The following is a 12,157-nucleotide window of genomic DNA, read 5'->3' as shown; positions in this document are numbered from 1 at the left end:
ATCCTGGAAATCAAATATTGTCTAGAATTACCAGCCTGATGAAGTGGGACGTGTAGCCATTGTGAATTATCTTTTTCAGTTCCAGACGACTGGGAAGAATGCCAGCATGTTACAAACATCACACCAAACTAATCTGTTTTCTCTTTCATTTTAATTAGAATTCTTTGGTTAGTTCCTCAATTTTCGAGCTCAGAGTTGGGCATCAACTTCTTCTCAAGTACCAGCAGCTGACGAAGTGCAAAAATGATAGAAGTGATTCAAGCACCTGCTTTCCCTCTGCTTAGTGCCTGTCACAGGACCATAGGAACATAAGTTTGCTACAAAGATGGGAGGAAAAGCAATGTGTGAGGACAACACAAAAAAACCTGCAAAAGGACATAGGGCTAGATTTTACATTTTTGTGCAGATTGCCCAAAAATGGCCGGTATTTCTGGCGTGGGCGATAAAAATGGGTTTTCAGATCGCCGGCTTATCACCCATTCTCAAAGTCCCTAGTCTCCATTTTTGAAATTGGGCACTACCGTGAGCGATATGAAATGGGCGATAGCATTAAATCTCTCTGACCTTTGGCAGTAAAGTGTCGCCATCCTTAGCAACGGCATGGCAACGCTCGATTCCCGCGATTCAGGAGGTTAAAGGTCATCATGACATGCACAGAAGAGGAGACAGATAGAGAGGAAGCTCAGAGGGACTGAAGACGTGTGTAGGTGTGGTGTGGCTGCTTTTGGAGGAAGGAGGGAGAGTTTAGAGCTTTAGAGCAAATAAGGAAACAAAAATTAGCTGTTACCAGCCAGATATTTGCCCGAATTTGCCCTATAATGGAGGGAGAGGAGGAGGCGTCACAGCAGAGCAGTGAGCTGGGAGACAAGCACATTGGAAGGCACAAAAGAACGAGGAGGTTCTCGGATGAGGCAAATGCCTCCCTCCTGCAGGAGGTCGAGTTACACTGGGGTGATTTGACCCAGGGAGGGCGTGGGAAGCCCAGCCCAAAGGCCTAGCAGAAGATATGGGCCGAGATAGCAGAGGTGGTCTCGTGAGGGCAACCAATGCCGCAAACGATGGAACAACTTTGTGGGATCCGCAAGAGTAAGTGTTACATTTATTTACATGTACTTGTAGTTATATAATTTGATTTGTAAGAGCCATGAGTGACTATCAGCAGATGTGAGGTCTTGCACTTTTACCAGGAATGTTGTAGTCAAAGCCTGCGGTCACGGTACACGTCTTTCGGTAAAGAATGATCATTTTCATAACCGACAGATGTAATCATGATTATTATGTGTTGTAGCAGTGTCTGTGACAGTACCTAGCAATGATATCACCAAGTCATCCTGTCACCTTTTACAGAAGAAGCCATCGATGATGAGGTCCGTGCAGAGGGGAATGGGTGGGGGGGCCACCAGTCCCCAGCGACATCAGAGATGAAAGAGTGAGTGCTCGCACTCGTGGGGAAGCACACCCGGACAGCCACGGATGCATCTGCAGACTCTACAGTGATGCCATGTGAGTAAAGCTTACACCATTGCGTGATGTGAAGTCAATAAATGCCACACCCACTCATATCCGAACAATCATATATGATAGATGATTTCTAAAATTGTCCTATAAATAATGCTGGCCTAATGAAAATCATTGCAATGCACAATGTATTGATGGTCATGAAATGTCATCTCTGCGATGATTTTGAGAGCAGTGGTGCTTTTGTCATGCATATGCTGTGTGTAGCGCTGGAATCACCTTGTGACCCTGACATCCCCTTCTCCTCCAATAACCTCATTTGTGTTTTGCAGCTCAGCCAGCAGCGTGGCCCCAGGCAAGACCACAGAGGCCAGAAGGTGGGGGCGCGGGGCCGGAATTACCAGACGATCCTACCTCTGGTGATGAGGAGCTCCGATTCTCGCCTGTCAATCCGCTGGGTATGTTCTCTAAAAATGTGAGCGCGGACTTTGAGGAACCTGCATCGCCACGCTCCAGAAGCCATTCCACCCCAAGGCCATCTAATGCTCCTCCGGTCATTTCCGCCTCCACTCTGGAGGTACCGGCCCCAAGCACCTCGCCACAGAGCACCCCGTTTGTCCCCAGGACGGCGCCGACCCCGCGGAGGTTTCGTAGATGTGGCAGGTCTGGTCCACGAGCGCGACATGAGAGTGGCGAGATGCTACAGTTGTCCAGGAGGACTGTAGACATTGGTGACCAGATCCTCAATGTATTGGGGGGCATATCCCGACAGCTGGCCACCATGACTGAGTACATTCCGCGAATAGCGGAGGCCCTGCAGGCGCTAACCAGGAACATTGCTGGCACAAGCCTCCCAGTATCCTGGAGCGCAGCACTCCAGCCCTAGGTTCCGCACCACCACTGTGAACGACAGATGAGAGACAGGACCAAGATCCTGCCTCTGGATCAAAGAATGTTCCCCCCTCGGCACTCCTCCCGCTCTTGTACCCATGCAACCATCGCCTCTGCCTTCATTCCCCCCCCCAATGAGGCACCGCCTGAGGAGCTCTTCGGCCAGGCGGCGTGGAGCGAGGAGGGGAAGGGGTAGAGGTGGGGAGAAGGGAACGGGGGAAGGAAAGTGAGGTGCATGTCCGCAGGTAATGGCTGTGTTATAGCTCCATCTGGGTGTATGCAATTTGTTGTAATGTATGGGGGCTGGGGACCACGCTCCTGCTTTGCCTTTGTATTCTGTGTTGCTGGACATGTTGAACATTTGATTGCTGTCAATTGTGGAAAAAGTGGTGTGTGGGCGGGGGTTGGGTGTTTTTGCCCGTGATACTTATGATTTCAGACCAATGTTGGTATAAAATTTTTCTTACTGAACATAACCTTGTTGCATATTGTCTCAGAGAGCTGGACTGTTACAACTGGTGATTCCTTAACATGAAAGGGTTAAATAAAACTTAACTTCAATCAATGTAAACTTTAACTGGCACCAAGGTGATGGCCACCATTGATGTCTGAGCTGCACACACACACAGCAGTGTGTCAGTGTTGTCACTCACAGCAACGTTCTTTCAGACAAATCATTCAGATATCAGCTCCTGACGTAAGAATCTTGCAGCTATGTAGTCACCATGGGTCCTTTCCTGCAGTCTGGAGGGGGAAGTGGGCACGGTTGCATAGCCTGCCTAATTGTCTGGCCCTAGGTCAGCTCCCAACCCCTCGTCGTCTCTTCCTCTCTCTCCTGAGGTGGAGCATCAGTCCCTTCTGGCAATTCTTGGCCCCTCCTGATAGCCAGGTTGTGCAGCATGGAGCACACAACCACGAATTTAGCTATTTGCTCAGGGTTGTATTATAGCTCCCCTCCTGAGTGGCCCAGGCATCTGAAGCGCTGCTTAAACACAGTTATTGTTTTCTGGACCACATTGTGTGTGTCGCTGTGGCTCTCATTGTATCGCTTCTCGGCCTCAGTATGGATGTCATGCAGGGAGGGCATCAGCCAGGTGGCTCGGCCATATCGGTTGTCACCAAGCATCTAGCATTGTCCTTGTGGCTGACTCTTAAACATGTCAGAGACAGCGCTCTCACGCAGGATGTGAGCCTCATCGAAGCGGCCCGGACATTTGGCATTCACTGCCATTATGATCTGGTTGTGGTTGACAACGAGTTGGACCTTCAGGGAGTGAAATCCTTTTGTTACGAAAAAGCTCTGGGTCCTGAGAAGGTGCCCGCATGGCGATGTGAGTGCACTGTGCTCCCTGCACCCTGGGAACTTAGCAATGCAGTAGAATGCACCAGCCCTCTCAGTCTGAGCCTCCGTGGTCATGGGGAAGCTGATGCATGCATCGAGAACAAGGGGGGGTGAAAGAGCTAAAATCAGAGCGAGGCTGTTCAGGGATGATGTCAGGAAACACTTCATGCAAAGGGAAGTGGAAATCTGAAACTCTCTCTCACAAAGCGGCTGAGGGTCAATTGAATAATTCAAAACTGATAGATTTTTATTAGACAAGGGTTTTAAGGATTACAGAACCAAGGCGGGTAGATGGAGTTAGATACAGATCAGACAGACAGACTTGCATTTATGTGCCGCTTTTCACGACCACCGGATGTCTCGGGACACTTTGCAGCCAGTGAAGTACTTTTTGAAGTGTAGTCATTTCTAATGTAGGAAACGTGGCAGTCAATTTGCGCACAGCAAGCTCCCACAAACAGCAATGTGATAATTGTTATATATGTAAACTTGTATTTATTCTGTACAGTCACCAGAGGGCTCATCCCCTGGAGTCCCAAGGGATCCCATAATCCCTTGGAAGCACAGGTATTTAAGGAAGCCTCACAGGTTGGAGAGGCACTCTGTAGACCTGCAATAAAAGACTACGGTCACACTTTACTTTGAGCTCACAGCGTTCAGTCTGACTCTTTCTCTATACATAACAATAATGACCAGCAGAGGAGCGACGAGGTCGGGACATAGAAACATAGAAAATAGGTGCAGGAGTAGGCCGTTCGGCCCTTCTAGCCTGCACCGCCATTCAATGAGTTCATGGCTGAACATGCAACTTCAGTACCCCATTCCTGCTTTCTCACCATACCCCTTGATCCCCCTAGTAGTAAGGACTACATCAAACTCCTTTTTGAATATATTTAGTGAATTGGCCTCAACAACTTTCTGTGGTAGAGAATTCCACAGGTTCACCACTCTCTGGGTGAAGAAGTTTCTCCTCATCTCGGTCCTAAATGGCTTACCCCTTATCCTTCGACTGTGTCCCCTGGTTCTGGACTTCCCCAACATTGGGAACATTCTTCCTGCATCTAACCTGTCTAAACCCATCAGAATTTTAAACGTGTCTATGAGGTCCCCTCTCATTCTTCTGAACTCCAGTGAATACAAGCTCAGTTGATCCAGTCTTTCTTGATAGGTCAGTCCCGCCATCCTGGGAATCAGTCTGGTGAACCTTCGCTGCACTCCCTCAATAGCAAGAATGTCCTTCCTCAGGTTAGGAGAGCAAAACTGTACACAATACTCCAGGTGTGGCCTCACCAAGGCCCTGTACAACTGTAGCAACACCTCCCTGCCCCTGTACTCAAATCCCCTCGCTATGAAGGCCAACATGCCATTTGCTTTCTTAACCGCCTGCTGTACCTGCATGCCAACCTTCAATGACTGATGTACCATGACACCCAGGTCTCGTTGCACCTCCCCTTTTCCTAATCTGTCACCATTCAGATAATAGTCTGTCTCTATGTTTTTACCACCAAAGTGGATGACCTCACATTTATCCACATTATACTTCATCTGCCATGCATTTGCCCACTCACCTAACCTATCCCAAGTCGCACTGCAGCCTCATAGCAGCCTCCTCGTAGCTCACACTGCCACCCAACTTAGTGTCATCCGTAAATTTGGAGCTACTACATTTAATCCCCTCGTCTAAATCATTAATGTACAGTGTAAACAGTTGGGGCCCCAGCACAGAACCTTGCGGTACCCCACTAGTCACTGCCTGCCATTCTGAAAAGTACCCATTTACTCCTACTCTTTGCTTCCTGTCTGACAACCAGTTCTCAATCCATGTCAGTACACTACACCCAATCCCATGTGCTTTAACTTTGCACATTAATCTCTTGTGTGGGACCTTGTCGAAAGCCTTCTGAAAGTCCAAATATACCACATCAACTGGTTCTCCCTTGTCCACTTTACTGGAAACATCCTCAAAAAATTCCAGAAGATTTGTCAAGCATGATTTCCCTTTCACAAATCCATGCTGACTTGGACCTATCATGTCACCTCTTTCCAAATGCGCTGCTATGACATCCTTAATAATTGATTCCATCATTTTACCCACTACCGATGTCAGGCTGACCGGTCTATAATTCCCTGTTATCTCTCTCCCTCCTTTTTTAAAAAGTGGGGTTACATTGGCTACCTTCCACTCGATAGGAACTGATCCAGAGTCAATGGAATGTTGGAAAATGACTGTCAATGCATCTGCTATTTCCAAGGCCACCTCCTTAAGTACTCTGGGATGCAGTCCATCAGGCCCTGGGGATTTATCGCCATTTAATCCCATCAATTTCCCCAACCACAATTTCCCGACTAATAAGGATTTCCCTCATTTCCTCCTCCTTACTAGACCCTCTGACCCCTTTTATATCCAGAAGGATGTTTGTGTCCTCCTTAGTCAATACCAAACCAAAGTACTTGTTCAATTGGTCCGCCATTTCTTTGTTCCCCGTTATGACTTCCCCTGATTCTGACTGCAGGGGATGAAGGAGCGGCGAGAGATTGCAGAGCGACATGATCGGGGCCCAGGAGAGGCGTGGTCCCAGGGACAGCACGGGCCAGCCCACACTGCAATATGTGTGCGCACTAGGTCCGTGCAGCAGAGCTGGTCTCCAGTCATCTTGGGTAATCCTTGCCGCTGGAACAAGACCTAGCTCTGTCAAGCCCGTGCACAGGCATCTTCCACCCTTCAACATGTAGTTCGGGACCTAGAATATTGGGTCCTTCATTGAAACACTTGTGAAGCCATCCTTTTTTGGTGTGGAAGCAAGTCATCCTCGATATGACAGACCGTCTAAGAAGAAGGATAAAGTCCATCCTTCGCGCGTACAGGGCCTCCGTGACCTGTCTAATGCAGCGATGGGTGGCATGGTGAGACAGAGGGGAAATCTCGACTGCGGAGGCCCAAAAGGAACCGGATGCGTAGAAAGACAGTGCCGCGGTGACCTTGACCTCGACTGACACTGATGTCCTGATGGCAGGCTGCATATTTGGCCTGATGAGTTTGCATATTTCATTGATCATCATCATAGGCAGTCCCTTGAATCGAGGATGACTTGCTTCCACGTCAAAAAGTTCACAAGTGTTTCAATGAAGGACCTAATATTCCAGGTCCCAAGCTAAATCTTGAAGGGTGGAAGATGCCTGTGTGTGGATTTTTTTTAACGTGTGGTGACCATTGCACACCAGCCACCACACGGGCTTGACAGGGCTAGGTCTTGGTCCAGTAGCAAGGATTACCCAAGACAACTGGAGACCAGCGCAGTCTCCGAAGGCAGTTGTGCTCGGATACGTCGAGGTAAGACCCCTTTTCCCTGTAAGTGCGGGGTGTGTATGGTCTGGACCTCCTTCTCATTCTGGCACGTCTTAAATTGGGCACATAATTATTTGCATCAGACATTGAGCCATTTGCACTCTGCAGCATCTGCATAATAATCAATGCAGGCTGAGAGATGGCTGGCCCCCTTGCAATGAAATTAAAATAGCGATTGATCAGAAGCAATAATTTCCTCACTAAAATACACCTAGAGTAAACCCCCAATAGTCCAGAGTCTGAAAATATGTCTGTTGAGATGGTCACTTCACCCGAGAAGAACTCAAGAGTCAATCCAAACTCCCCCGAAGTTGAAGCAGCCTTTTGAATGAAGCGACCTGCAATTTGAAAAATGGCGCCCACACCGCTGTGATTCGTTCAGAACAGTTCCACTTTTTCTGAGTGGTGTTTTGGGCGAGCGATAATGTGGGTGAGATGTGTGCGAGGTGGTGAATGTGACGGTGGGCGATCCCCTGGGTGTTAGTTTCGGCAAATGTGATCTTTACGACAAAAAAAAGTGGGCGCGTGGTATTATTGAATCTCGGCGTTAATTATGTGTAGAAACTAACGCTGGCCGATGTTATGGGTGTTGATTTCACCCATTCTGATGATTCCGCCCCAAAAATGTGGGCGGGCGGTATTATTTTTTCCCGGTGTTACGCACATGGGGAAAGTAATGCTCGGCGATAAGTATCCGAAAAATGGGCATCAGTTTCCATTTTGTGGCTAAATGGGCGATATCTGGACGTTATATGTCATTTCAGCGGTAAAATGGACGTTAAGTGGGCATTACGCATGCAAAAAAAGTGCAAAATCTATCCCATAGACAGGCTAAGTGAGTGGGCAAAAATTTGGCAGATGGAGTATAAATGTTGGAAAGTGTGAGGTCATGCACTTTGGCAGAAAAAAAATCAAAGAGCAAGTTATTATTTAAAATGAAGAAAAATTGCAAAGTGCTGCAGTACAGCGGGATCTGGGGGTCCTGATGCATGAAACACAAAAGGTTAGTATGTAGGTACAGCAAGTGATCAGGAAGGCCAATGGAATATTGGCCTTTCTTGCAAAGGGAATGGAGTATAAAAGCAGGGAAGTCTTGCTACAGTTATACAGGGTACTGGTGAGACCACACCTGGAATACTACGTACAGTTTTGGTTTCCATATTTAAGAAAGGATATACCTGCTTTGGAGGCAGTTCAGAGAAGGTTCATGAGGTTGATTCCAGAGATGAGGGGGTTGATTTATGAGGAAAGGTTGAGTAGGTTGGGCCTCTACTCATTGGAATTCAGAAGAATGAGAGGCGATCTTATTGAAACATATAGGATTATGAGGGGGCTTGACAAGGTGGATGCAGAGAGGATGTTTCCACCAATAGGGGAGACTAGAACTAGAGGGCATAATCTTAGAATAAGGGGCCGCCCATTTAAAACTGAGATGAGGAGGAATTTCTTCTCTCAGAGGGTTGTAAATCTGAGGAATTCGCTGCCTCAGAGAGCTGTGGAAGCTGGGTCATTGAATAAATTTAAGACAGAGACAGACAGTTTCTTAACTGATAAGTGAATAAGGGGTTATGGGGAGCGGTCAGGGAAGTGGACCCGAATCCATGATCAGATCAGCCATGATCGTATTAAATGGCTGAGCAAGCTCGTGGGGCCGTATGGCCTACTCCTGCCCCTAGGCCATTTAGCCCCGCGAGCCTGTCTGACAGTTTGGCTGTGAAGAACTTACCATGCATGGGAGCAAGACTGTGAATTCACTTTCTATTCTCGGCTGAAGGTACATCAACAGACAGGCTGCCTTTTCACTCAGATATTTAGAATTTTATTCAAAAGCTGATGGTGCCTGAACACAGGCTTCAAATAAGAGAACCTTGTGCTTGCATAATTACCAGATATCACAGGAAAGAGTGACAGTTATTTAGAGTGGAGCTGTTTTACTGAATGACTATAAGTTATGTATCTTCTGTTCAGCACCAGTGAACATCCTCTATTATAATTGTAGATGTTATAGCCCCGATTTTAACTTGGGCAGGAGTGGGGGCTGAGGAGGGGGGCAAACTATCCTGACCTCAACAACATGAAGCCAGGGCCTTATCTGTATAGCCCAGAGTACTTAAGAAAGTGGCCCTAGAAATAGTGGATGCAGTGATGATCATTTTCCAACAGTCTATCGACTCGGGATCAGTTCCTATGGACTGGAGGGTAGCTAATGTAACACCATTTTTTTTAAATTGAGGGAGAGAGAAAGCGGGTAATTATAGACTGGTTAGCCTGACATCAGTGGTGGGGAAAATGTTGGAATCAATTACTAAGGATGAAATAGCAGCGCATTTGGAAAGCAGTGACAGGATCGGTCCAAGTCAGCATGGATTGATGAAGGGGAAATCATGCTTGACAAATCTTCTGAAATTTTTTGAGGATTAACTAGTAGAGTGGACAGGGGAGAACCAGTGGATGTGGTGTATTTGGACTTTCAAAAGGCTTTTTATAAGGTCCCACACAAGAGATTGTTGTGCAAAATCAAAGCACATGGTATTGGGGGTAATATAGTGATGTGGATAGAGAATTGGTTGGCAGACAGGAAGCAGAGAATCGGGATAAACGGGTCCTTTTCAGAATGGCAGGCAGTGACTAGTGGAGTGCCGCAGGGCTCAGTGCTGGGACCCCAGCTCTTTACAATATACATCAATGATTTGGATGAAGGAATTGAGTGTAATATCTCCAAGTTTGCAGATGACACTAAACTGGGTGGCGGTGTGAGCTGTGAGGGGGACGCTAACAGGCTGCAGGGTGACTTGGACAGGTTAGGTGAGTGGGCAAATGCATGGCAGATGCAGTATAATGTGGATAAATGTGAGGTTATCCACTTTGGGGGCAGAAACGCAAAGACAGAATATTATCTGAATGGTGGCAGATTAAGATAAGGGGAGGTGCAACGAGACCTGGGTGTCATGGTTCATCAGTCATTGAAAGTTGGCTTACAGGTGCAGCAGGCAGTAAAGAAGGCAAATGGTATGTTGGCCTTCATAGCTAGGGGATTGAGTATAGGAGCAAGGAGGTCTTACTGCAGTTATACAGGGCCTTAGTGAGGCCTCACCTGGAGTATTGTGTTCAATTTTGGTCTCCTAATCTGAGGAAGGACGTTCTTGCTATTGAGGGAATGCAGCGAAGGTTCATCAGACTGATTCCCGGGATGGCCGGACTGACATATGAGGAGAGACTGGATCAACTGGGCCTTTATACATTGGAGTTTAGAAGGATTAGAGGGGATCTTATAGAAACATACAAAATTCTGACGGGTTTAGACAAGTTAGATGCGGGTAGATTGTTCCCGATGTTGGGGAAGTCCAGAACCAGGGGACACAGTTTAGGATAAGGGGTAGGCCATTTAGGACTGAGATGAGGAGAAACTTCTTCACTCAGAGAGTTGTTAACCTGTGGAATTCCCTACCGCAGAGATTTGTTGATACCAGTTCATTGGATATATTCAAGAGGGAGTTAGATGTGGCCCTTACAGCTAAGGGGATAAAGGGGTATGGAGAGAAAGCAGGAAAGGGGTACTGAGGGAATGATCAGCCATGATCTTATTGAATAGCGGTGCAGGCTCGAAGGGCCAAATGGCCTACTCCTGCACCTATTTTCTATGTTTCTAAGTTTCTCAGTCAATCTCCCACTCGAAACCTGTGGCAAGCTGCATTGGCAGCCACCAGGGAGGGAGTTTGGGAGAGGGGGGGTGGGGAGATGCCGGGGAGAGGGGGGCAATGCAGGGCAATCGAAGTCACTTCCATTGTGGGGTGCAGAGGAACATTCCTGTTCTTCCTGTCCCCACAAGGAAAGTAAAAGAAGTAAAGACACTTAGCTTTTTGGGCCTTTACTGACCCTAACTCCCCTTCCCACTAGGTTGGTCGGCCATAAAAATCACGATGGCTTCCCCACACAGGCCTCTGGTAAAATTAGCTGTCTTGTCCTGAAAACATAATCGGAGCCCAAGCTACATCTTTAAAGAAGGGCCCAGCTGCTTGCGGCTGGTGTCCCGCTTGCCTGCTCAGAAGGACAGGTTACAATCCAAGGTACGTCGGCAGGAGAGTCCCACGGCTGATTTTAGCTGCTGGCCTGCCCAGTTTCACCAAGCGGGAAGGGGTAAAATCGGCCCATATAATTTTATGGTGTTTATTTTGCTTTCTCTTTCTTGCCTATCAGAGAAAGCAGGAAAAATAACTCAGAAATCCCGCCATCAGACAGGTCTGTGAAAAAAAACAAGAAAAAGTGAGAAATAGCGAGTGACAATGTAAAAATAAAAAAGAGAGGGAAAAAGAGAGATGACTCCAGTATATTAATGCCACTCGGCAGTCACTTGCAATCCGTGATAGACAAATGAAAATTATTCATCCGCATCTATCCAACATTGAGTTGCACACAGTGTAGCTTGTACAGAACACCCACTGTGGGTCCCGTCATCTTGGTTTGTGATTCTTAATCTCACCTCCATCCATCGCTTTGGCAGCTCGTTCCACAATCAGTGCTTTTTCTGATGCAGATAAATCAGTGAAGAAATCAACATGGCTTTCTGCTAACTGCTGGAGCACAACATCAAATAGCTCTCTGCTGAACTCTTGCCAGTCCTACATGAGAAACAATGCACAGGTCACAATCAGCGATAATCATTAATAAGTGATTCCCCTTCGCAACAGTTTGTGCCACGTCCCGAACAATAGCGAGATAACAAAATCCGCTTCCCCTTCACTCACCCGGATTCCAATCACTCTTATTCATCCGTATCCACTCCCGGTTTATTACATTCATCCGTATCCACTCCCGGTTTATTACATTCATCCGGGTCCTGTCCCGGTTTATTACATTAATATGGATCCACTCCTGGTTTATACATTAATCTGGATGCATTCCCGGTTTATTACATTAATCCAGGTTCAATCTCAGTTTAAAAGAAAAAGACTTGCATTTGTATAGTGCCTTTCACAACCAATGGATGTCTCAAAGAGCTTTACAGCCAATGAAGTACTTTTGGAGTGTAGTCACTGTTGTAATGTGGGAAACGCAGCAGCCAATTTGCGCACAGCACGCTCCCACAAACAGCAATGTGATAATGACCAAATAATCTGTTT

At 47.1% G+C, this 12,157-nt stretch overlaps 1 protein-coding gene across 5 annotated transcripts in view; it reads right to left on the bottom strand.

Moving 5' to 3' along the window:
* Window positions 1-12,157, bottom strand: part of LOC139226241 (TBC1 domain family member 31-like) — a 211,844-nt gene that overhangs the window by 195,530 nt on the left and 4,157 nt on the right. For 4 of the 5 annotated variants that reach the window (XM_070856865.1, XM_070856863.1, XM_070856864.1 and 1 more), the window contains exon 2: window positions 11,518-11,656. In XM_070856865.1, the coding sequence (XP_070712966.1) occupies window positions 11,518-11,656 (139 nt within the window). Of the gene's footprint in view, window positions 1-11,517; window positions 11,657-12,157 lie in introns of those variants that run through there. The other variant, XM_070856866.1, reaches the window with a different exon arrangement.

This window comes from Pristiophorus japonicus, chromosome 16 (assembly GCF_044704955.1).
Source record: "Pristiophorus japonicus isolate sPriJap1 chromosome 16, sPriJap1.hap1, whole genome shotgun sequence".
Taxonomy (NCBI): domain Eukaryota; kingdom Metazoa; phylum Chordata; class Chondrichthyes; family Pristiophoridae; genus Pristiophorus; species Pristiophorus japonicus.
Note: the sequence above shows the minus strand (reverse complement) of the source record. Positions and strands in the feature narration are given on the sequence as shown.